General features: G+C 39.4%; 1 protein-coding gene across 1 annotated transcript in view; it reads right to left on the bottom strand.

Moving 5' to 3' along the window:
* LOC122565047 (transcription factor 4-like) overlaps positions 1-27627 on the bottom strand; it is a 149129-nt gene that overhangs the window by 7888 nt on the left and 113614 nt on the right. Inside the window, exons 15-18 of the mRNA XM_087976048.1 lie at positions 19712-19915; positions 17013-17133; positions 15282-15444; positions 9899-10131 (exon numbers count right to left, since the gene is read on the bottom strand). Of these exons, the coding sequence (XP_087832174.1) occupies positions 9899-10131; positions 15282-15444; positions 17013-17133; positions 19712-19915 (721 nt within the window). The remainder of the gene's footprint in view (positions 1-9898; positions 10132-15281; positions 15445-17012; positions 17134-19711; positions 19916-27627) is intronic.

Here is a 27627-nt window from a genome sequence, read left to right as displayed (position 1 = left end):
GTTAGGGGCACATGCACGTTTCTGCGGCCAGCAGCGAAAAATCAGAATGGTGTGCTGCCTTCCTGGTGCCAGGATCAAGGATGTCTCAGAGAGGGTGCAGAATGTTCTCAAGGGGAAGAGGGATCAGCAGGAAGTCATTGTACACATTGGAACCAACAACATAGAAAGGGAAAAGGAGGAGATTCTTAAGGGAGAATAGAGAAAGTTAGGCAGGAATTTAAAAAGATCCTTGAGTAGTAATATCTGGATTACCTTCAGTGCTGCGAGTTAGTGAGGGTAGGAATAGGAGGATAGAGCAGATAATGCATGGCTGTGGAGCTGGTGTATGTGAGAATGATTCACATTTTTGGATCACTGGAATCTCTTCTGGGGTAGAAGTGACCTTTATAAGGAGGACAGATTGTACTTGAATTGGAAGGGGGACTAGTATACTGGCAGGTAGATTTGCTAGAGCTGCTCAGGAGGATTTAAACTATTAAGGTTTGAGGGGTGTGGGGGTGAGACCCAGGGAGATACTGAGGAAAGAGATCAATCTGAGACTGGTACAGTTGAGAAAAGAAATGAGTCAAACAGTCAGGGCAGGCAGGGACAAAGCAGAGAACAAAGTAGGACTGATAAATTAAACTGCGTTTATTTCAATGCAAGAGGCCTAATAGGGTAGGCAGATGAACTCAGGACATGGATAGGAACATGGGACTGGGATATCATAGCAATTACAGAAACTGGCTCAGGGATGGACAGGACTGGCAGCTTAATGTTCCAGGATAGAAATGCTTCAGGAAGGACAGAAAGGGAGGCAAGAGAGGAGTGGGAGTGGCGGTTTTGATAAAAGACAGCATTACAGTTGTATTGAGGAAGGATATTCCCAGAAACACATCCAGGGAAGTTATTTGAATGGAACTGAGAAATAAGAAAGGGATGATCACCTTATTGGGATTGTATTATACACGCCCTAACAGTCAGAGGGAAATTGAGAAAAAGATTTGTAAGGAGATTTCAGTTATCTGTAAGAATAATAGGGCAGTTATGATCGGGGATTTTAACTTTCCAAACATAGACTGGGGCTGCCATAGTGTTAAGGTTTTAGACAGAGAGAAATTTCTTCAATATGTACAAGAAAATTTTCAGATTTAATATGTGGATGTACCTACTAGAGAAGGTGCAAAACATGACCTACTCTTGGGAAATAAGACAGGGCAGGTGTTGGTGGGGGAGCACTTTGGGGCTGTGACCATAATTGTATTAGTTTTAGAATAGTGATGGAAAAGGATAGACCAGATCTAAAAGTTGAAGTTCTAAATTGGAGGAAGGCTCATTTTGATGGTATTAGGCAAGATCTTTCAAAAGCTGACTGGGGGCAGATGTTCGCAGGTAAAGGGATGGATGGAAAATGGGAAGCCTTCAGAAATGAGATAACGAGAGTCCAGAGACAGTGTATTCCTGTTAGGGTGAAAGGAAAGGCTGGTAGGTATAGAGAATGCTGGATGACCAAACAAATTGAGGGTTTGGTTAAGAAAAAGGAGGAAGCATGTCAGATATAGTCAAGATAGATCAAATGAATCCTTAGAGTATAAGGGCAGTAGGAGTACACTTAAGAGGGAAATCAGGAGGACAAAAAGGGGACATGAGATAACTTTGACAAATAGAGTTAAGGAGAGTTCAAAGGGTTTTCCCAAATACATTAAGGACAAAAGGGTAACAAGGGAGAGAACAGGGCCCCTCAAAGATCAGCAAAGCGGTCTTTGTGTGGAGCCTCAGGTGATGGGGAGATACTAAACGAGTATTTTGCATCAGTGTTTACTGTGGAAAAGAACAAGAAAGATATAGAATGTAGGGAAATAGATGGTAGCATCTTGAAAGGACAAGCCAGGGAACTCTCGGCCGGTGAGCCTGACGTCAGTGGTGGGACAGGATGTACATGTATTTGGAAAGGCAGGCAAGGCTTGATGAGGGATAGTCAACATGGCTTTGTGCATGGGAAATCAAGTCCCACAAATTGATTTAGTTTTTTTTTGAAGTAGTAACACAGAGGATTGATGAGGGCAGAGCACTGGATGTGATCTATATGGACTTTAGCAAGCATTTGACCAGGTTCCCTAAGGGAGACTGGTTAGCAAGATTAGATCTCATGGAATACAGAAAGGAATTGCCATTTGGAAACAGAACTAGCTCAAAGGTAGAAGACAGAGGGTGGTGGTGGAGGGTTGTTTTTCAGACTGGAAGCCAGTGACCAGTGGAGTGCCACAAGGATCACTACTTTTTGTCATTTGTATAAATGATTTGGATGTGAGCATAAGAGGTATAGTTAATAAGTTTGCAGATGACACCAAAATTGGAGGTGTAGTGGACAGTGAAGGAGTTTACAACGGGATCTTGATCAGATGTGCCAATGGGCTGAGAAGGGACACATGGAATTTAATTTAGATAAATTGAAGGTGCTGCATTTTGGAAAGCAAATCTTAGCAGGACTTATACACTTAATGTTAAGGTCCTAGGGAGTGTTGCTGAACAAAAAGAGGCCTTGGAGTGTAGGTTCATAGCTCCTTGGAAGTGGAGTCGCAGGTAGTTAGGATAGTGAAGAAGTCGTTTGGTCAGAGTATGGAGTATAGGAATTGGGAGGTCATGTTCCGGTTGTACAGGACATTGGTTAGGCCCCTGTTGGAATATTGCGTGCAATTCTGGTCTTTCTATCGGAAAGATGTTGTGAAACTTGGAAGGGTTCAGAAAAGATTTACAAGGATGTTGCCAGGATTGGAGGATTTGAGCTACAGGGAGAGGTTGAATAGGCTGGAGCTGTTTTCCCTGGAGCATCGGAGGTTGAGGGGTGACCTTATAGAGGTTTATAAAATTATGAGGGGCATGGATAGGATAAATAGTCTCCTTGGGGTGGGGGAGTCCTGAACTAGAGGGCATAGGTTTAGGGTGAGAGGAGAAAGATATAAAAGAGACCTAAAGGACAACTTTTTCACACAGAGGGTGGTACGTGTATAGAATGAGCTGCCAGAGCTCAAATTAATAAGAGGCCTATAAAGTTGCCAGAAATAGCAGTAATTTAGGATCGGTAGAGTTATAGATTACAAGAAAAGGTCCTATTCATGTACCTGTCCAAATGTCTTTTAAACATTGTAATTGTATCCGCATCTACCACATCCTCTGGCATTTCATTCCACATATAAACCACCACCTGTAGGAAAAAAATTGCCTCTCAGATCACTCAAATCTTTCTCCCCTCACCTTAAAAATACTAGTTTTTTTTTTAAAAAACTAGCCCTCTTGTTTTCAATTCAAGTCATTAATTATTCACCTTATCTATGCCTCTCATGATTGTATTAACCTCTTAAGTCACCCTCAACCTCCTATGCTCCAGTGAATGAAATTCCAATCTATCCTGCCTTTCTTTCAAACTCAAACCCTTGCAAATCCTTTTTGAACCCTCTCCACTTTAATAATATCGTTCCTCCCTAGCAGGGCAACCAGAACTGCACACAGCACTCCAAAAGTGGTCTCACAAACATCCTGTACAATCTCAACACGACGTCCCAACTCCTATAGTCAAATGATCTGAGCAATGATGGCAAGTGTGCTAAGTTTCTTCTTAACCACCCTGTCTACATGTAATGCAACTTTCAAAAAACTGTGTACCTGAATTCCCAGGTCTCTGTTCAACAACACTACCCAGGGCCCTACCATTAACTGTATAAGTCCTGCCCTTGTTCGTTTTACAAACTGCAATACCTAGTGTTTATCCAAATTAAACTCGGTCTGCCTCTCCTGAGTGCATTGACCCAATTGATCAAGATCTCTTTGTAATCTTAGACAACCTTAACTGTCCGCTATACTACCAAATGTGGTGTCATCCGCAAGCTTACTAACCATGCCTCCTAAATTCTCATTCAAATCATTTATACAGCAGCAGTGAGGAGATTGTAAGAGAAATTAACAGAGCTAAAAGTTAACAGATCCCCAGGATCTAATGATTGATATCCCAGAGTGTCATAGGAGGTGGCTATGATAATAGTAGATACATTGATGATTATCTTCCGAATTCCTATAGATCCTGAATGATTCCAGTGGATTGGAAGATAGCAAATGTTATATCAGTCTTTAAAAAGGTGAGAGCAAAAACAGAACAACACATCTGTTCATCTTACACAAGTAGTAGGGAAAATGCAAGAATTCCTTCAAAAGCCTGAGGTTAACAGATATCTGGTTGATAATGATCTGATGGGCATTGTCATCATGGTGGAAAACGGAAAATAATATTTGACAAGCTTGTTGGGTTTTTTTTTAAAAAGACGTTACAACAAAATTAACAAAGAGCTGTAGGAGTAGTATACTTCAATTTTCAGAAAGCTTAATACCCCACAGGAGGCTGATTAGAAACATTAAAGTACATAGAATAGGTGGTAGCATACAAACATGGATTCATGATTGGATGGTCATTTTCACATTGGCATGCTGTGTCTATTGGGTACTGCAAGGATCAATACTTGCGCCCCGTTGTTCATAATACATGTATCAACAGGGACTTGCATAATATTCCCAAATGAAGTTGGAGACTAAATTAGCATATGACATGAAGTGAAGTGAGAAGGAGTTTTGCAATGAAGATGTGAAGTGGCTTCAGGATTTGGATAGGCATTGTGATTTGGCAAGAACATAGAAGATGCTGTGGAAAAATGAGAGATTATCAACTTTAAATCAGAAGAAACAAAAGATAGAGTATTTCTTAAATGGCAAGACATTGGAAAGTGTAGATGTACAAAACAGACCTCAGTGCTCTTATTGCTAAGTCACTGAAGGTTAACATGCACATACAGCAAGCAACTAAGGGAGCTCATGGCATGTGAGCTTTCACTACAAGAGGATTGGAATACAAGAGTAGTGAAAACTTGGCTCAACATATAAAAAGTTTGTTGGACCACACCTGAAATACTGTGCGCAGTTTTGGTCTCCATATCTCAAAAAAGATATCGTTGATATAGACAGCGTGCAAAGGGTACCAGACTTGTGTCCTGGATAGCGGAACTGACCGATGAAGAGTGATGGGGCAAATTAGGCCTGTATTCTCTCAGGTTTCAAAGAACAGAGGGGATATCATTGAAACTTAAAATATTTAAGGAGAAAAAAAAAGGGTAGGTGTGCCTAAGATGTGTCCTTTGATTGGGGAGCCTAGAACAAGCGGGCACAATTTAAAAAAAGTTGGAGGCCACTAGGATCAGAGATGAGGAAAAATTTCTACACAGAGGATTGTGAACCCTTGGAATTCTCTAGCACAGATGGGCAAGGAAGCTCACCTTTGCGTATGCTTAAGGTAGCGATTGATAGATTTTGGATTGCCATTGGCATGCAGGCATATGTGGTGGAATGGGTAAAAAGACACTGAAGAGTTCAAATCAGCCACGTTTGTACTGAATGGCAGGGCAAGCTCAATGAGCTGAGTGGCCTACTCTTATGTCCTTTCTTTCTAGCTGTACCTCAAATTGTCAGGCAAGAATGATTTTCAGCAATAGTCTAACAAACCTACCACTATTCACCATTAACATTCTGGGGTCACCACCGACCAGTTATTTAGTTGGGATAACCACATAGATACAAGAGTTGGTCAGAGCTGGATCCTTCACATGATTCCAGTGTCTGCCATCCTGCTAAAAAGCACCTAGTTTGATGAAATAGCCATTATCTGGAAGAGTGCAGCTTCAACAACACTCGAAAGGGTCAATATCATACTAGGAAAAGCAAAGCAGTCTGCTTGTTTGGCTTCCCAACTTGACACTGTCTGCAGTTGTGTACCATCTATAAACATACTGCAGCAACTTGCCAAAGATCATTTAACCTCTAATATACTTGGAGAAGGAGGCAGCAAGTTCAAGAAATATCAGAGATTCATCCAAAAGCCAAATCTCCGAATTATTTCCCCTTTTCATCATCACTTATCAGGAGGGGAATATTTCACCCTGTATCTCAGTCCCAAATGGTTGGCTTCTTTCATCTTTTTAGAAGAAAAAAAGTGCTGCCCAAAATGGTTTTGTTGACTCAAAAGCTTACTACGCCAGGAGATGTTGTACTGAGGCAGGATATTGTGCATGTGGAGCTTAGGTGAACGCAAGATTAAATTTGGCAATAGTTCTGATTTGTAGACAGTGGCCACTTAGTTGAAATACTAGAAGACTGTTGGCACTCCAGTAACTATATTCCAACATAAATCACCATGTTGTGAAGGGAAGGTGGAGAGAAAGTGCCATGACTAGATCTTTATTACTTTACAAACTACAAAGCATGTGCTGCCTTCTCGCTGCCTCAAATCTAAATAACTAAGCCAAGTTCGTAATGTCAGTATGGGATATGGGAAGGAGGAGAGAATTAAAATTGTTTGCGCAAATGTGAGTAATCAAAAACAACAAACAATCTTGGCTGCACATGGTCCAAATCCATTAGAGTTGAATCATTCCCAGGAAGACTTCACCTTAGTCGGTCTTCAGATTTCCAAAATTCCAAGCTCAACATTATTCCCACTGCTTCCTTCATTTACCGTTTTTCTCCCCAGTTTTGATGGAATCTTGCATTCTAGCCCTTGGTTCATCATCTCAAGTTTCCCCCAATTAAATGTCTAACTTGCCACCCTCAAGTATTTTGTCTGAATGATAGACAAAATATTCAAAAATGAGATTTACAATTCAACACGCTTTAACAATTTAACAACCCCATTGCATAATTTAAAAATGCATGTGTATACATACAAATTCCACAATTCTGGCTGTGTCTATGTTTATTAAATTAGAATAAAATTATAATGAAGGATTTTCTAAATGTCTACTCCAGAAGATCAATCTTGATTAAGGTTAACTCTGAAGTATATTTTTCAGGAGTTAGGTAACCTAACTCCTATTGATGTAAATGTTGTGAATGTAAAATCAATCCGCACAATATATTTAAAATGGCAGGAATAATCAGTGCTTGCTGATTACTGTTACTGTACACTACCTCGTACTTGCTGTTCAAGGCAGAGAATGACCTGGACGGCCTGCTGTAGGATGATCAGTTTGGTCTGAGCTTTATCAGTTTTTAAGTGCATCTGACACATGCGACCCAACTCTTTGAAAGCCTCATTAATGTCTCTGACGCGAATTCGCTCCCTCATATTATTTGCCATTCGCCTTTCACGGTCCTTCATTTCTTTTTCTTCGCCTGTAAAGCCTTCATCATGACTGCAGGATTCAGTGCCAACAGGGGTTAGTTAGGGATGGCAATTTTGCACAAGCCGTAATCCTTTTGTAGGCACATAAAGATATGAATATTGATCAAACTTGTATAAAATACACCTTTACATAGCTTAAATTTAAAGCTTCATAAAAGGTGTTAAAATTTGTTTTAACAAAATCAATTTGTATTTCTGAATTTGCTAAAATTGATGGGACAGAGTTGCCAAAGTACTGCATACAAATTTGGTCAATCAAGGAAACCCACAAAAGGATACATTGCCTTTTAACCTTTGAAACAACAAACTGTCACACCCAGAGCAAACTGCTAGAAGAGATAGGTACAGGAGATTACATAACCCTTAGGAAATGCTGTTATGTCTAATAGACCTAATTATATTTACAACAGCTACTGAAAGGATAACTGCTTAATTTACTTCCACAATTGTTTATAGATTCTCTTGAAGGGGATGGAATTCAATCCAGGATGAATGCACTTACTGTAAAGTGAAAGTAAGTATTACTAAGTAGCATTCATTAGGTTTTAATTCTCCTAAGTAAATGCAATGAACTTAGAGGCATTTTCATTTGTAAAAAAAGGCTTTCAATTTATATTCAATTTCTGGCATGTCCGATTATCAAATTTCTTATTACAGGTCCTTCCTATTAGATTCTCAGTAGCCAACTTTAGGCCTTCCATTGTAATAGTTTAAAACAAATCAGCATCTTTGAAAAGTCCAGAGTTTCCAACAGCTCACTTTAAATCCTGAAAGCATTTCCATAGTCTAAGGCAATTCACAGGGATGCTAGTCTACTCATTGTTTGAATCAATTTTTGGACCTTTGGGTTGCTGGATTTTCTTTCAACAATGCCCAGAGAACAAAAGTTTTCATGTTCCCACTGCTACCTTACCCAGATAATTTGCAATCATGCAAATTTGTATTGCCCACTATTATTTTGTGATAGCAATCTATTATTTACCTTGTGTGCAAAGTGAGGCCAACTAGGAATTATTTCTTACCCTTGATGTACAGGGTAATTCTGGAAACTCAAGGCACATTTTTGTAATCTAGACTGGGACTGAATAGGTCAGTTTGTAAATTTGTTAGATGTAGAAGCCTACCAATTTATAAAGAGCCAGACTCCCAGATAAATCAGAATTTGGATCTATTATAGCATCAACAACAAAATCAGAGCTGCCAAACATGTCAGATTGAATAATTCTTACATCAGTTCCCTGCTTTGAACACTGCCAAACAGCAAGTACGAGGTCAGAATGGAACCAGTGAGTGACTATGACTTGGAAACATCCAAGGCAAGAACAAGAGAGCAGAAAATGTGTTTTGGAAATTAGAAGAACATAACTAAGTGCAAAAGCTGGATGTATGGAAACACACTCAAATCCAAAGTTTGTACAGCAAACTGCAAAAGAAATGTTAAGCTGCATAAATATGCCAGGATATTCATACATGGCATGCATTTAATTTTTTTGGGGGGGGGGGGGGGGGAAAGGAAAGAAAGAGGCACGCTGGAAAATAGGATAAGAACATAGAAACAAAGTGTATAGGCCTATATGAGATGAAAATATTCTCAATACGCAGGACACCTCTATAAAAAAAGTGCAAAAGAAACATTACGAAGTGAAGAAGCAAAAATATATTACAGAGGGGAGCGAAGGCATCTGGTTAGCCGAGAGGCAACCACTGAAGGCTGAATCTAACTTATAAAATGGACTACAAACTATCATGCAGTCGTTCCTTCCCTAACTTTACTCTTGGAATTTCACTGGTTTTGTGCATGTTTGAGGTGATGGCAGTTGTGAAATTTGAGCTAGAGGAGTAATTAACAATTACAGCTCTTCAAAATTAGACTCTCACCACAGTTTAAACTAATGCAATTGATTGCAATATGGAAGGCAAATTTTGCCAAGTTTCTTTCAAAAAAATGAGATGGAGAGAAGAAAGTTTGTATCTAGATTGTTCACAACTTGCAGTAAAGCTCTATTTTCAGGAGCATATGTTTCTACTGCACAGCTGGAATAAATGTCCATTATAATGATCACAGACTCACCAGATGTGTGAAGGAGAACACAAAACATCTTCTAATAATGTTCTATTTTTTTCTCCCCATCTTGTTTGAAATCAGTTACTCTTAATAGTGTCAACAGGTCTCTGGTAGCTTGCCCAAACATCTATATTACTGAGCAAGGCTGTTGAGCATGTTGCATTACACTCCTTGCAAAATTTTCAGGTACATGCATATATTAAGCAACATTCATAAACACGCAGCCTTCTGTCAGTACATGACAGCATGAGATGTGTTCACTAGGCATGAATTTTTAATAAGTTTTCAGTTCATTCTGGGACAAATATTTCTGTTGTCATAGTTCTTCAAATTGTATGGCATGTCCTGCACATATAGTTTCATTAACTGTATTCAAAAAGGAGGTCTCAAGCTCATGCGAGCTTCAACATTTTGATGGACAAGAGAACAATTGCAAAAGTGATTCATAATATTGTACCATATTTAAATTTGTTGTGGAATAAACTGCTAGGATAAATGACATGCATTGCATGCAAGTGAAAGTTGTGTAAAACAGGATCAGGATCTTCAGGACAAATGGGGAAAGTAAGCCTTTGGCATGTTGTATTCCAAGTAGAGACAGCCCGTGCCAGTTGATATCACTATGACCAACTGACCTCTGACTTGTTGTTCCAAGTTGAGAATGACTGATACAGCCTGGTGGAGAATAAGCAGTTTTGTCTGTGGCTTGTCACTGTTAAGATGGAGTTGACACATGCGTCCAAGTTCCTTGAAGGCCTCATTGATGTCACGCACACGAAGGCGTTCACGAGCATTATTAGCTACTCTCCTTTCCCGCTCTCTCTCTGCCTTTTGCTCTGGGGGAAGGTGTTCATCATCATCTTGACTACTGACCAAAATATAATAAAAACATCCCTCAAGTACAAATATCAAATACAAATTGTAGAGGCAATCATGTGCTGAATTCAAATATTTCAACTGAATAATACCTTCAACAAATAATCACTTTAACATACCAAGATATTAGGAGGACGCAATGTTCATACATTTTGAAGGCTGCAACTTGATCAGCAATAGTTCACAATGTATAGCTCAATTTATCATGTATGCAGAATAAAAGTGTTACTTTTTGAACAAAAAAAACTACAACTCCACACATTATAATTACTGCATTTGAATATTAACCTTTTCTATTTGTGCAGGAGCATATTTGTACTTCACTTGCAAATAACAGACAACAAATTTGTGGAATATTTGATACATCTGCAAGACATCTCACCTGAACGTAATGCCTGTTCATCACATGATGGGTTTAGAACTCTAGTTAAGAAATGTTCTCTAAAATGGAACTTCAAGAACATAAGTAATTTTATTCAAAAGGTTGAAAAGCCAAAGTATTACATTCTATTTTTTGGGAGATCGAGAATGACATTTCTAACTAATATCTTATTTCAATTTCAACTCAAGTGATACAAGAATTTCTAGCTCCAAATACCACATCCTAAAGATTTCTAAATATTATCAAACTGTAACTTAAAAAGGACGACTCTTTGGAAGAGTCAACAATGCACTAGGAACCGAACAGTCTTGTTCTGTGCTGTATAGCTTTATGATTGCTCTGACAGAGCTCAAACAGAGTACTACCTACAATCCCAAATAAAAAGCAGATAAACATAGAAGAGTGAAAAACAGACTGTATATGATATTTATCATACTGTCCATGTCAAAATGAGACTGAAGCAATGCAGTGCAAGACTGAGCTTATAAATCCAAGTTACAGGATATAAAAATTATTTAAATTAAAGCTGGGGTCACACTTGAAGGTCACATCTCTCACACTTCAATGGGAAGTGTTCCTGTACTGTGTCTTGATCATTTATATTCCTTAACAGCAGACTTCAAATTAAAGACTGGAAAACCATGATGGTAAATTGATCATGTAACCGAGTAAACTGCTGGCACTAATTTGATTTGACTCTTGCAAAAAGTCAGTTCTGCTTCCAGATTTGTTTCTGTTTAATTCACTTGATCAACATGGACTTCACTAGCTAGGCCAGCATTTGTTGCCCATCACTAGTTTCCCTTAAAATGGTGGCAAGCTACCTTCTTGAATCGCTGCAGGTGGATCCACAATGCTTTAAAAGACAGGAATTCTAGGATTCGACCCTAACAAAACGGAGAATGGCGATATACTTTCACAATGATCAGTGGCATGTAGGGGAACTTGCAGATTGTGGTATGCATCTACTGCCTCTGTCCTTCTACACTGCTTATAGATTTGGAAGATGCTATCTAAGGATCTTGTAGAAATCACCATTAATCAGAAACCGCAGCGATTCTCCAACATTGACAGTGGGGGAATCCAGTGGTGGTAATGCCATCAAATATCATAGGGCGATGATTAGACCCTTGCTGGATATGGTGTGGCACAAATATTACTTGCCACTTTTCAGCCCAAGCCTGGACATTGTCCAGGTTTTGCTGCATTTGGACATGCTTCAGATCTGAGTCGTTGCAAATGGCGCCGATCATTCTGCAGTCATCAAACATCCCTGCTTCTGACCTTGCCACTGCTGAACGTATGGGCGGTGGTATTTTGTGCTCTACAAGGTTAAAATGATGAAATTCCAATGAAACCAATGTAATATCTGCATTTTGTTGAGGTCTCAATGACAGGAGTGTGATTTGTCCAAACTCCAAAATGATTTTAAATCTGTACTTGAAATATCAAGGTTAGCCAGATGTTTAAGTTTAAGACAGTAATTGTGACACAATGGGATTGACTCCCCTCCCACGGGAGTCATGTCTGCAATGGCTTTCACACTCTGGTGCTGGTTCTTCATATTCTTCAGCATCAAATGCACCTGCACCTTCCTTAAAAAGGATACATTATTGATTGCTTTGCTTTCAGTTTGAAAACAATTCATGAAACTATAATCATAAACCAAATCATGCCTGTTGATTAAGACACCTCCATGGGCTGTAAGATACACATTCATATCAAAGTCAATAACTCTAGAGGCACTGCAAAAAAGTGTACCACTGTCCATACTAACATACATGATACACAAAATTACCACAGCTCTATTGTGCACTTATCCTCTGAGCTCAAATCATTCAAAGGAGATCCGACTGGATTAAAACATTAAGCAAAATTACTGTATTACCTTTTGGGAGCCCGTGAATCAATATTCTGTCAAAGAACTCAATCAGCAGTGAAAAATTCATAGATGAGGGAGAGAGCGAGTATGAAGGTTTTGGATAGAAGAGAAAGAACTACAGATAGAAATGGCTTTAAAGCAATCAAAGTCTTAAGGACAACATTGCAATGCTACCCGATTTCTATAGATGATCATTAAATTTCTTCCCCCCCCCCCAGTATTTTGTGTATGTTGAAAAACAATACTTCTGAATCCAAATGAGTACAGAGGAACCTCAAGTATCCAAAGGACACGGACAGACAGTATTTAGTTCGGTTAATCGAATTCCGGATAACAGTTTAGTCAAGCATCGGGACCTTGCAATCTTGCCGGATAATCTAATATTCGGATAATCGAATGCCAGATAATGGAGATTCCTCTGTAGTTGGGAAAAATGATAATCTGTCTTAGGTGCATTATTGCACTCCTACATTTAAGATTATAGGTGCAGTGGAGCAAAGTGAATAGTATAATTTATGAAAAAATAACTTGTTCAAATTGGCAGACAGATGCGTCTAGACTGCAGCACAAGAGCTTCTTAGACAACATTGATCCGGGACAAACATGCTCAAAGTATTCAAAGTCTGAGTAGTTTCTGCTCAGGAAACTGGGGCTTGGGAGCTAAAGTAAAGATAGCTCCCAAGCCCCAGTTTCCTGAGCAGAAACTACTCAGACTTTGAATGATATCATTATTCATTGTGCTGGGGGGAAATTTTGTTGGATTCTTTGTAATAAGGAGGCAGCCAACCTATCGTAACATGCTGCGCTTTTCCAGCAACACATTTTCAGCTCTGATCTCCAGCATCTGCAGTTCTCACTTTCTCCTATCGTAACGTATAGTCTTCTAATTTGGTTATTGGTCACAGTTAAGTAGTAGTGAAGAAGAGGGCAGGAGGAGTATCAGCCCAAGACCAATGTCCTTGCGAACTGCTCAACCAGGGAAGTAGACAAGGATTTAATCTAAATGGTGGAGCTAGAGATCCAACGTGGAAAGATGGGAGTAGAGACGAGGCAAGGGATGAAAACAACATGGATCAGAGAATGGCAGGAAGGTACAGAAAGCACAAAACCTCAAGATACATGTTTGAATGCTTTGTATTGCAATACATAGAACATTCAGAACAATGTAAACAAATTAACAGCAGTGTTGTAAATAAATACAATATAATAGTCATTAAAGAGACATGGCCACAGTATGATGGGGATAAGGACTGTCCTGAATATACAGGAAAATATGACTTTAAAAAAAACTGGAAGCTGGGTAAAAGGTGAAGGTTAACAATGTCAATCAAAGATGACTGAGAAAATCAAACTGGCAGTAGTCTGGGTGAGGAATTCAGAGAATACTTGACAGAGATAATTTTTCAGAAGGGCACATTTTGGAATTAATCGGAGAGGTCACATTCGACTTGGTAGTGTGTAGTTAGACAAGCTTAAATTAATATCTTTGAAATAAAGGGAGCAGTGACCACAATGTAATTTGACATTCAGCTTGAAAGGGAGAAGAATATGTCTAAACTTAACATTTACCTTCAGCCTCTTACAATCATAGAATATTCCAAAGCATTTTACAGTTAATGAACTCCTTTCACTCAGCATTGTCAGGGAAATGTGAGGTGGAAATAGTCATTTGAGAAGAGACAATAACACTTAGCGCATACACTAACTACAAAGCTCCAGCTACATAGAGTCAGAGATACAGCATGGAAACAGACCCTTCGGTCCAACCCATCCATGCCGAACAGATATCTCAACCCAATCTAGTCCCACCTGCCAGCACCTGGCCCATATCCCCCCAAACCCTTCCTATTCATATACCCACCCAAATGCCTCTTAAATGTTGCAATTGTACCAGCCTCCACCACATCCTTTGCCAGTCTTAAAGCATAAAATTCACTAAAGAGGAGGAAAACAACAACAAACTGCCATTCCTAGATGTCACAGTAGAGCAAACAGCCAAAAGGGGAACCTCAAACCAACGTATACAGGAAAACAACACATATGGACCAAATATTGAACTACAGAAGCAAATCATCCCAACATTCACAAACGAATGTCATTTACAAAATACCTTGCAAGAACTGTAACACTACATTGGACAAACAGGCAGAAAACTCGCCACCAGGATACCTTCAAAATTAAACAAATCCATCTACAAGTTAATGGACCCCATATATGTAAAAGAAGGAACCTAACTCCAGAAATGATACTACTAAGGAAAGTGAAATATCACAGTATTGCAACTCTTCTACCAGCTAGGATTTAAAATCAAGCCAAGGAGTACTGAACAGATAATACACCAAGTGAATATTAAGTAGTGACAAAACCGGAAATCTGATCCATTTATCTTCATACAATATTATTTCAACTATTCACCCACTGAGTCACCTAAGAATACAGACAGAATAAAAATAACCTCGATCATTGATAAGAATACAAATTCACAAAAAATGTTCAATGTATGTACTTCTGCAAGGGTTATTTTCAGTAACAATTTCCAAACTCTGCTGACAACATCCCAATTGTTACCAAACAATGTAATTGTCAAATTACCTGTCATACTAGCCAAATATACATGGTCAAAATAGATATAGATGCAACTATCACTATAGATGTCTTGCAAACATATCCAAATTTCCACAAATTTTTCATTCCTACAGAAATGAGGGATTCCAATGATCAAACAGTATTTTACAGTTTCAATATTTCAAGCAATATTGCTCAACTGAAATCATAAATGTAAAATTTAGTTCATACCTAAATGATTGCACAGCTTTTTACAGAGGATTACTCCAGACTAGGCAATTGGAAAAAATATTCTAGGACAATAATAAAGTACCTTGTTCTTGATGCCCTTGATGACATTTTGGAATCTTTCCTCTCATCTTCTGATTTGTCTTCAGAACCAGAGGAATTGTGATTTTCATCATCCTCCTTTTCTTCTCGTTTAATATCAGTGCTAGATTGACTAACACTTGATCTCTGAAGACCACTGGTCATTCCTAAAACAGAATGCAAAAAACCCAAAAAGAACTTACATTTTTGATCAACAGGAAAGGGGTCTGTTCACACATGAATTTTCAAAAGGTCAAATAGTAATGATATAGGCGTAGGCAAAACTTATAGTTATGACCCTCCAGTAATTTTGAAGCAAAGATGTTTCCAGCTTATACTTTCAATGTATTGTAAACCCAGACAGGAATTTTAAAAGCTTCAGTGGAGAAGAGGCAGTACAATCAGGAAGCCTTTTACTTTAGTTGAGACCAGGGAAGCTATGGCATTATTCTCAGTGTGCAAATGAAAGCATTGCAGTTGTACAGATACAAGAGATACCATTTCAGATGTGTTAAACAGAAATTATTTCGTTAAAAAGAGGTGATGTAAAATAAAATCAGATTTACCAATTTAAAAAGGGACTTATGTTGGAATCCTTAGTGAGGTACATTTACAGCCAGGTGCTACTCAAATGTACCTAGTTGAGTAGTGGCTGCATGACTGTGGTGACCCAGAATTGGTGGAGTAAGATTCTGCTTCATTAATCAGGGTTATGTAAAAGAAAAAGAGCCCAAGTCAAGCAAAGCAAGACTTCAGAGAAGCAAGTGACTGGAAGGACAGGTAAGTGTTTTTTAAAAAATAATATTGCTGTTGCTTTTCATTTTATTTATTTTGTTTCTGTGATAAAACACCGAACTCTCAATGTGAGGCAAGAGCCTTGAAATCCTTCGGGTGGAGGGGGAAAGAGGCGGGGGGGGGGGGGGGGGGGGGAGAGAAAGAGGTGGCTGGAGAGTAAATATTATGATGTTTCTATTTGCATTAAGTGCCTCAAACAGGAAATAAACTGCCTACATCTAATCAAAAACATACCCATCTATTATAGAACAAACTATACGAGCCATTATTTTCTACTGAAGTACCCAAATATGATTGAGAAGATCTTATATCTCAGTATCTTTTGCAAACAATCTTTATTCCTCTAATCCTTTAACTGTATTGACCTGGCTATTCATGCAGTAATTTTTCATTCACTAACAGAGGCGATGCTCAGGAATGAAAATTCTCCTCTTAGATTATAATATCCTAAATCAAAAAAAGAGACAATTTCCTCTCATGTTGCTTTCATTTATGCTAATCTATAACTAGCCTATTATTAGCTAAGAGTTGCCCACAGGAATTCCATTTTCTCAGCCTTCATGCAGTAAATCAATTTATCTCTGTATTACTCAAATTATATAACTCTAATAAGTAACACCAGGTGATGAGGCATAACTGAATTCTTACATTTGCTATGATGGATCATTATGAAGCTTCAAAGATCTCTGCTGTTTTACAACCGGTTTGATATTTACATCTACAAAGGAACCTTGATTATCCAAAGAACACGGGTGGGAAGTATTCAGTTTGTTTAGTCAAATGCCGGATAACATACTTAGCCAAGCAATGGGACCCCGCGATCTTGTTTGGATAATCCAAAATTCGGCTAATCGAATGCCAGATAATTGAGGTTCCTCTGTATGTTGAAAGAAATATATGCAAAAGACAATTTAAAACCTAGCGATATGCTAATACTAACCACTATAGGTTTCTTGTGGTCGATTCAGGTCTGACAGTGCAGTAGTTTGTGATGGGAGTGCACGACTAGGCAGAACACTGGCATTACTAGATATTCCTGCACTTTCTTCATGAGCTCCAACCTGCAAAATAAATTAATTTTAGGAATAATGTTTTGCACAATCTGAAATTTAAGCAAATTAAATGACAAAGGGACATTAAGATGCAGACCTGAAAACCTCAAAATAGACATAGAATAGGTTTGTGGAATTTAAGAGAATTAAAAGCTGCAGGACAATTGTGGAATGCTGGAAAAGTCAACACTGATACTGGGGCTGTCATTTAGATGAAAGTTTAAAATAGGACAGCGAAGAGGGTTACTTCAGATTACAACAGGATCTTGATCACATGGGCCAATGGGCCGAGAAGTGGCAGATGGAGTTTAATTCAGATAAATGCGGGTTGCTGCATTTTGGGAAAGCAAATCTTAGCAGGACTTATACACTTCAGGGTCGGGTCCTGGGGGGTGTTGGCGAACTCAAAGACCTTGGAGTGCAAGTTCATAGCTCCTTGAGAGTGGAGTCGCAGGTAGATAGGATAGTGAAGGCAGCGTTTGGTATGCTTTCTTTTATCGGTCAGAGTATTGAGTACAGGAGTTGGGAGGCAATGTTGCGGCTGTACAGGATATTGGTGAGGCCACTGCTGGAACATTGCATATAATTCTGGTCTCTTTCCTTTCGGAAAGATGTTGTGAAACTTGAAAAAAAGGGTTCTGAAAAGATTTACATGGATGTTGCCAGGGTTGGAGGATTTGAGCTAAAGGGAGAGGCTGAACAGTCTGGGCTGTTTTCCATGGAGCTTCGGAGACTGAGGGATGACTTTATAGAGGTTTACAAAATTATGAGGGGCATGGATAGGGTAAATAGACGAAGTCTTGTCCTTGTGATGGGGGAATCCAGAACTAGAGGGCATAGGTTTAGGGTGAGAGGGGAAAGATATAAAAAGGATCTACGGGGCAACTTTTTCAAGCAGAGGGTGGTATGTGTATGGAATGAGCTGCCAGAGGAAGTGGTGGAGGCTGCTACAATTGCAACATTTAATAGGCATTTGGATGGGTATATGAATAGGAAGGGTTTGGAGGGATATGGGCCGGGAGCAGGCAGGTGGGACTAGATTGGGTTGGGATATCTGGTCGGCATGGACAGGTTGGACTGAAGGGTCTGTTTCCATGCTGTACATCGCGATGACTCGAAAGTTCTATCTGCCATCTCTGGTGGAGAATAAAGGATGTTGGACATACCTAAAAACAGCAAGTTCTTTGGGTTACTTGAACAATACTATCTCTCAACCAATAAGAGTTAAAAACAATGAGAATAAGGTCATTGCTGCTTACATGTTCTGTGACCGACTTAGTTGCTGTTTTGTCCACAACAGTGATTGAACTTAGAAGTAAATACTAGTGGCTCAGAGATACTGAGGCCATGACAGACTAAGTTAGTCTTCTGGATCTCTAATTTCAGAAATTAATTTATACTACTATGCAACCCAAAATTCACTATAGTGCTAAGTAAACTCTTCACTGAAATACAACATTTGTATCAAGAGAAACTGCAAGAGTTAAGATGCAATCAGCTAAGATTGGATGTGCAATATTTGTACAAAATCGGAGTTATTAAAGTGTGCCCATATTAGTTGTTCAATTTGAACTCCAAGGAAGTGAGCCAGTTTCCAAATCGAACAGACACACAATGGCCCTCTCAATGGCCCTAAAAACAAATAAAGACACGATAGAATGAAAAACAGTAGATACTTTAAAATTGCAACTGTGATTCTATATGTATCGAGATACTCAGCTAGCCACCTCAGGTCAAATATACAGGATACCTTCCTCGACAGTCTTCAACAGTATGGGCATTGCAGGAAGTTACATTATATTTCTTGCTTCTCTTTGGTTGCAGAGTTGAACTGAGTTCAGGCTGAGGCTAAGACGTGCAATGATTAGTTATGGGTTTTGGAACTGGAGTCTGACAGTTGTTCTAAATATTCTAACAACTGAAAAGTCAAAAACTCAGGCAAAGTTTTCAAAAACAAAGATCTTTCACAATTCGATTCAATGCTAACTTTAGAGAAAGCCATGTAACAACTAAAAATTTTCCCCTGTACACTGCAGACAAAAATAGAAGATAGAATCCCAAAACAAGGATTGTGCTGCAACATAGGTCAGCAAAGTAGCTGATAGGAGTTTCAAGCAGAGAAAAATGCATAAAATGAGGGGGGGGGGGGGAACAGCATTTTAAAAAGGAGCATCATGCCTGGCTTAATTGTTTGGAAGTAGATCATATTTGCATTTGCAAAGGATCAAAAACACAAATGAAGTTTTGCTAAGAAAATGATCAGTTCTACATAACAATTTTAAATATAAAAACTCATGCGTTCATACAAATACTTTGTAACTTTTGTTTATTAAGTGGCATGAATGAAGATTTGACCTCAGAATCGTAATGGTTACAAAAAGTTTTGACAAGAAGAGCCAGTGTACATGATGTTAGATATATTCAGACAACAAAAAGAAACGGAGGACCTGAAAGCAAAGCTCACTTTGAAACTCTACCATGGAAAATGTTCTTGTGACCTACCAGTTTCTGCAGAGAAAAAGTCATTCTTGTTCACTAGATCAAAATAATACTTATATATTTAAACTAAGGAAGAAAGAACTCTCACCATTGAATGCCTGTTGGCTGACATCAGTCCTGCGGGTGTAAATCCTGAGCCTATACCTCCAACTGGGCCATTGTGTGATGGTCCTATTAACACATGCAAGTCACCATGGCCACCAGGCATGGTAGTTGCAGATCCAACAGCATGACTTCGTAGAACATGGATGGCATCGTCCAGTCGGTCTAGTCGATCCTCCATTTTATTCTGCTGTTTAGAAAGAAATGAAGGGCTCAAAGTTTTTAAAAAATTGTTATTGATTGACCATATATCTGTAACTTGTTTTGACAACTGCAGCAAATTTAGTAGAGTTAAAAGATCAAATATTATTCACATGAAATCTATGATTTCAGGAATTTGCAAATATACCACTCCTACTGATCTACAAGGTTACATCCTACATAAAATAGAAAAACCACAAATACCTCACAGGTTTGTGAAGCACTTAAGAGTTTCAGTTTGTAAAAAGCATTACATCAATACACATTCTTCCTATTGCCCTAATAATTGTAATATAACAATAAATGCAGAGAGGTTGCTTGGGAGCATCACTAGATATCCATCTTGAAATGGTGCCAATAAGGAAAAAAAGATTCCCAAGATGCTAAATTCTACCCACTTTCTTGTTTGCACAAGTAGTAAAGATCTATGGAAAAGAAAATGAAAGGCCTGTGAAATATGGATGGCAAGATATATCCCAAGGACATCATAAGATGTGAAGAGGTCCCTGAAATTTCAAGAGCAAAACGAACTTTTAAAGAGAAGATACCCAGAAAGGAAAATATCAGTACTCTGGCAATTCGAATGCAGCCGAAAAACTAGATCTCTCTCTCCTGGAGGGCAAAGTGGAAGGCAGCACAAAGAAAGGTCAACCATGCATACTATGATGAAGAATGTCAGAGTCATTGTAGATGAACTGCAGTGTTTGAGAGAGAATGATGTAAGACAGATGAGATGTATACCTAGCCAGCAGTTCTTCTGGTAGGAATAGCTACAAGCAGCTGTTGCAAAAAGAGCTAGCCTCGGGCGGAACAAAGATAAACTGTTAATAAAAAAAGCTCCTTTAGTTACTGATCATATGACAGCAAGAACTACTAATTAAAATTACGGATGTAGGTTTGCTCACTGAGCTGAAAGGTTCATTTCCAGACGTTTCATTACCTTACTAGGTAACATCTTCAGTGGACCTCAGGCAAAGCAATGCTGAAAATTCCTGCTTTCTATTGATATGTTTGGGTTGGTTATGTCATTTCCTGTGGTGATGTTATTTCCTGTGGTGAAGTCACTTCCGGTTCCTTTCCTCAGAGGGTAGTAGATGGGGTCTAATTCGATGTGTGTTTGTTGATAGAGTTCCAGTTGGAATGCCATGCTTCTAGGAATTCTCGGGTATGTCTTTGTTTGGCTTGTCCAAGGATGGATGTATTGTCCCAGCTGAAGTGGTGTCCTTCCTCATCCATATGTGAGGATACTAGTGAGAGAGAGTCATGTCTTTTTGTGGCTAGTTGGTGTTCATGTATCCTGGTGGCTCGTTTTCTACCCGTTTGTCCAATGTTGTGTTTGTTACAATCCTTGCACGGTATTTTGTAAATGACGTTAGTTTTGCTCATTGTCTGTATAGGGTCCCACTTCGAATGGGACAATACATGCATCCTAGGACAAGCCAAACAAAAGACATGCACGAGAATTCCTAGAAGCATGGCATTCCAACCAGAACTTTATCAACAAACAGAGTTAGACCCCATCTACCACCCCCTGAGAAAAGGAACAGGAAGTGACTTCACTACAGGAAGTAACATCAACACAGAAAATGACATCACCAACCCAAACATATAAATAGAAAGCAGGAATTTTCAGCATTGCTTCGCATGAGGTCCACTGAAGATGTTACCTAGTAAGGTAATGAAACGTCTGGAAATGAACCTTTCAGCTCAGCGAGCAAACCTACATTCAAAATCTCAACTCGAGCGGCAAATCTTCTCCAAATTCGCTAAATTAAAGTTACATTTTATAAACATGATCTGAAAGTTGGGGCAAGGTTTGCATCTGCAGCACAATAATATGGAAATGTTTCCTTTTGTACACTTTTGGAAATAGAAGCCAATAACCGAGTGAAGCCATTACACCAAAACACAGTAAACGGCTTGAGCATACTTAGCAATTCAGAATCATACAGGGAGTACAACACTGATAGCAACACAAACCAAAGCAGCCTATCACTGATATAGCAACACATGAACTTAAAACAATGACCCTCAAAATTGCTCAATTGTCCTAAATAGACATTATAAATAACAGAACTTGAAGACAAAGTTTATAAGTCACACAAAATTTAACTGATGAAGAATGTATCTTTAGCAGACCACTGATTAGCGAAGTAATCTAATTAGTGTTTGTGATGTACGTCCAATCTCCTATGAATATAAACCTCCACACATACACTGATCGACAGACAGAGATAATCAAGGGAGAAACGAAATATAAATTTTAACATGCTAGCTCGATAATCTTTTCTACAAAGAATACCAGGCCTTCAGGAAATCCTTGGACAATCATTTCTACAACAGGCACACAAGACTGCGTATCTTGCTTGAATTCCAAAGTCATCGGTCAATGTAAAGAGCTTCTGTGGACCTCTGGAAACATTTTACTTATTTCTTACAGACTTGAAGATTCTGGGTAATCCAAGGTGGAGGACGGGAAACATTTCTGGCTGTAACAGGCTGCTCCTTTTGAGGTACTTTAGGTATTGGAGGTGATTTCCTCGAATTCCAGGAACAGCAATAACTGTTTTATATGCTGTTGAATTGTTTTGGAACTATGGGGGGAAAAAAAAGTCAAAACAACAGCACTTTTAAAAAGGGAGAGGAACTGACAAAGGCATCACAGGGTGAGGTCAGTGAGACAGAGAGAAAAAAGAAACCCCCACTGCTAACTGACAGCAGTGAACCTGTGCAGTTACTGCCTTTGTGGTTTGAATTCATGTATCGCTGGACATCAGTGTGCACCTGGGAAAACTGACGGTGAAATTCACAACTGATCTTGAAGGAACCTGTTTGGGTGAGGTCACAGCACGAAAACAGGTAAGTGAATATTTTTAACTGTAGCCATACAGTAAGTCTGCAGTAGTGAGTAGAGTGGGTTCTTTCTTGATTTTATGTTTTATTGAGATATGTCTCTTGGTTAAACTTAAAAGTATTAAGTTAGCTGGGCACAGTGTCTTGTAGAGGAATAAGTCTGTGCTATATTCTGAATCTGCAGATTGGAAGAAGCAAAAATGGCCTTTACTAGAGCGAGATGCTCTTCTTGTTGGATCTGGGAGAATTTGTGTTACTGAGGGTGAAATTTGCAATCAATGCTGTTGGTTGCGAATCCTATCAGATTGAATCCTATCAGTTAGGGGCAATGAGGAATTCACAAGAGCAAGGGGATGTGATGGATGGCAGTTATAGGAAGGGGGCGGGAGTTGCAGATACAGTCACATAGATGGATTAACTCCAGGAAAGGTAAACTATTAAGGTTTGGGGGGTGAGACTCATGGAGATACTGAGGAAAGAGATCAATCTGAGACTGGTACAGTTGAGAAAAGAGAGTCAAACACAGTCAGGGCAGGCAGGGACAGAGACGAGAACAAGGCAGGACTGATAAATTAAACTGCATTTACTTCAATGCAAGAGGCCTAACAGGGAAGGCAGATGAACCCAGGACATGGATAGGAACATGGGACTGAGATATCATAGCAATTACAAGAATGTGGCTCAGGGGTGGACAGGACTGGCAGCTTAATGTTCCAGGATACAAATGCTTCAGGAAGGACAGAAAAGGAGGCAGAGAGGAGCGGGAATGGTGGTTTTGATAAGGGATAGCATTACAGATGTACTGAGGGAGGATATTCCTGGGAATACATCCAGGGAAGTTATTTGGGTGGAACTGAGAAATAAGAAAGGGATGATCACCTTATTGGGATTGTATTATAGACCCCCTAATAGTCAGAGGGAAATTGAGAAAAAGATTTGGAAGGCGATCTCCGTTATCTGTAAGAATAATAGGGTGGTTATAGTAGGGGATTTTAACTTTCCAAACATAGACTGGGACTGCTATAGTGTTAAGGGTTTAGATGGAGAGAAATTTGTTAAGTGTGTACAAGAACATTTTCTGATTCAGTATGTGGATGTACCTACTAGAGAAGGTGCAAAACTTGACCTACTCTTGGGAAATAAGGTAGGGCAAGCAACTGAGGTGTCAGTTGGGGAGCACTTTGGGGCCAGCCACCATAATTCTATTAGATTTAAAATAGTGATGGAAAAGGATAGACCAGATCTAAAAGTTGAAGTTCTAAATTGGAGCAAGGCTAACTTTGACGGTATTAGGCAAGAACTTTTAAAAGCTGATTGGGGCAGATGTTCGCAGGTAAAAGGACGGCTGGAAAATGGGAAGCCTTCAGAAACGAGATAACGAGAGTCCAGAGACAGTATATTCCTGTTAGGGTGAAATGAAAGTTTGCTAGGTACAGGGAATGCTGGATAACTAAAGAAATTGAGGGTTTGATTAAGAAAAAGGAATCGTATGTCAGGTATAGACAAGATAGATCAAATAAATCCTTAGAAGAGTATAAGGGCAATAGGAGTATACTTAAGAGGGAAAACAGATGACAAAAAGGGGACAGAGTTGAGGAGAGTCCAAAGGGTTTTACAAATACATTCAGGACAAAAGGGTAACTGGGGAGAGAATAGGGCCCCTCAAAGATCAGCAAGGCAGCCTCTGTGTGGAGCCGCAAGAGATAGCGGAGATACTGAACGAGTATTTTACATCAGTGTTTACTGTGGAAAAGGACATGGAAGATAGGGAAATAGATGGTGACATCTTGAAAAATGTCCATATTACAGAGGAGGGAAGTGCTGGATGTCTTGAAACGCATAAAAGTGAATAAATCCCCAGGACCTGATCAGGTGTACCCTAGAATTCTGTGGGAAACTAAGGAAGTGATTGCTGGGCCCCTTGCTGAGATATTTGCATCATCGATAGTCACAGATGAGGTGCCAGAAGACTAGCGTTTGGCTAACGTTGTGCCATTGTTTAAGAAAGGTGGTAAGGACAAGCCAGGGAACTATAGACCAGTGAGCCTGACATCGGTGGTGAGCAAATTGTTGGAGGGAATCCGGAGAGACAGGATGTATTTGGAAAGGCAAGGACTGATCAAAGATATTCAACATAGTTGTGTGTGGGAAATCATGTCTCACAAACTTGATTGTTACTTCTTCAAAATAAACTCAGAGGATTGATGAGGGCAGAGCAGTGGATGTGAACTATAAGGTTCCCTTGGGAGATTGGTTAGCAAGGTTAGATCTCATGGAATACAGAGAGAACTATCCATTTGGAAACAGAACTGGCTCAAAAGGTAGAAGACAGGGTGGTGGAGGGTTGTTTTTCAGACTGGAGGCCTGTGACCAGTGGAGTTCCACAAGGATCGGTGCTGGGTCCACTACTTTTTGTCATTTATACAAATGATTTGGATGTGAGCATAAGAGGTATAGTTGGTAAATTTGCAGATGACACCAAAATTGGAGGTGTTGTGGACAGTGAAGGAGGTTACCTCCGATTACAACAGGATCTTGACCAGATGGGCCAATGGGCTGAGAAGTGGCAGATGGAGTTTAGTTCAGATAAATGCGAGGTTGTGCATTTTGGGAAAGTAAATCTTAGCAGGACTTGTACACTTAATGGTAAGGTACTAGGGAGTGTTGTTGAACAAAGAGACCTTGGAGTGCAGGTTCATAGCTCCTTGAAAGAAGAATCACAGGTAGATAGGATAGTGAAGGTGGTGTTTGGTATGCTTTCCTTTATTGGTCAGAGTAGTGAGTACAGGAGTTGCGAGGTTATGTTGTGGCTGTACAGGATATTGGTTAGGCCACTTTTGGAATATTGTGTGCAATTCTGGTCTCATTCCTATAGAAAGGAAGGATATTGAAGATTGGACACAATATGCAGACATTAAATCTTTGGATATTGTAATTAACTTTTTATAGAAAAGACAAATTTTGCTACTGCACACACTTGTACCATTTAATAAACAGGACAAAATTCAATGGCAACATTTCCTGTTTGATAACAACATCACATTGGCCATGGAGGGATTAACTTTTAAGCCACCAGATCATACTACACTTAATACTTTGATGGGACACAATTTAAATCCAGGAATTGTGTATTCTTTTTACCTGATAAGACCGACCACAGCCATCCACAAAGCCACCCACCTTTCACCAATTTTAAAAGAAAGGGCTTTAAAGAAACCTTGCATCTTTTACAAGGGTTCAGAAAAGATTAACAAGGATTTTGCTAGGGTTGGAGGATTTGAGCTATACGGGGAGGTTGAATAGGCTGGGGCTGTTTTCCCTGGAGTGTCAGAGGCTGAGCGTTTATAGAGGTTTATAAAATCATGGAGGGGCATGGATAGGGTAAATAGATAAAGTCTCTTTTCTGGGGTGGGGGAGTCCAGAACTAGAGGGCATAGGTTTAGGGTGAAAGGGTGAAAGGGGAAAAGTATAAAAGAGACCTAGGGGCAAGGTTTTCACGCAGAGGGTGGTACGTGTATGGAATGAGTTGCCAGAGAAAGTGATGAGGGCTAGTACAAATGCAACATTTAAAAGGATGGTTATATGAATAGGAAGGGTTAGGAGGAATATGGGCCGGGTGCTGGCAGGTTGGACTAGATTGGGTTAGGCCAGCTGATCGGCATAGACTAGTTGGACCGAAGGGTCTGTTTCCGTGCTGTACATCTCCAACTCAATGACTGGGCTTCTTCTCTCAGAACTTTGAGCAAGTTGAAAACTAGAGAATATCTAGAGAGTGCAAAACCAAAAAATCCCAACCCAATCCAGCATGTTCCAAAGCAAAATTGCCTCCCACCCAACAACACAGCCAGTTTACTCTTCTCCCCACCCCTACTATCAACATTCTGGTTTCAAACACTTGGCTGGTTAATGGGACTAGAACAGTTAGGTAGTCGTTTTTGGCCGGCACAGACCTTTGAGCCGAAGGGTCTTTTTCTCTGCTGCAGACTTCTGTGACTCTAACCTCAGGTTGGCTGGCCAGCAGCAGTCCTCTCCATTGACCAACACCACATCCAATCAGCTACTAGTTCCTGAGCATAACATCTCGGTGCTGGATTGTCCAGTGTTCTAACAGCAGTAATTAACAGACATTATCTTTCTGCTAGTTTCCAGCAGCAGTCTTTTTCTTCTGCCGTTTTAAAAATGAAGCTGCTGTTCAATGTTCGATTTTTTAACTTCAACTGTCAGTTCCAAACCAAAAATGAGAATAGTAAGAGTTTCTGACAATTAGCAATACAAAGAGAGAACTTTGAATCATTTCTGGTAAAACCAATAGTGTTGTGGTACAAAGCTAAACAGAGGAGGTGCCCAGTTTGACTCTTGCCAAGTTATTCAGGCTCAGAAGCAGCAATATCAGAGCCTCTGAGTAAAGGCAAAAACGTAGACCTGAAGCATTAAACAAATATGGGTAGATATCAAAGGGTTGTTTGCACTTCTGGATCTCCATTCCAACAAAAAAAAAGTGCTGTCAGATGCAAAGAAAATAGGTTTACATCACGTTTTTCACCTCCTGATTACAAAATGTAGGTTCATAGATAGGACTGATCAAATTTGGCTTGATGACAACATTTCAGTTAGATTATTTAAAAGAGAGAGTTCCTCTTTTCAGCAGCCATTCCCTTCACTTCAAAGCAGATACAAAATATTAAACACCAAATACCTGTTTGGTTTTATGTCATTGAGTTGCTATCTTTCACCATTGCTTCATGTTTATTAATGTGAATTGCTCTTGCAAGATTGAAATTCCAAAGAGTATAGAAGCAAAATGTGAAAATATTGAAGACTGGACACAATGTACAGACATTAAATCTT

The sequence above is a fragment of the Chiloscyllium plagiosum genome, unplaced genomic scaffold (assembly GCF_037043375.1).
Source record: "Chiloscyllium plagiosum isolate Xiang-an unplaced genomic scaffold, Cpla_swu_hap1 HiC_scaffold_28, whole genome shotgun sequence".
Taxonomy (NCBI): domain Eukaryota; kingdom Metazoa; phylum Chordata; class Chondrichthyes; order Orectolobiformes; family Hemiscylliidae; genus Chiloscyllium; species Chiloscyllium plagiosum.
This window is presented reverse-complemented; position numbering and strand designations above follow the sequence as displayed.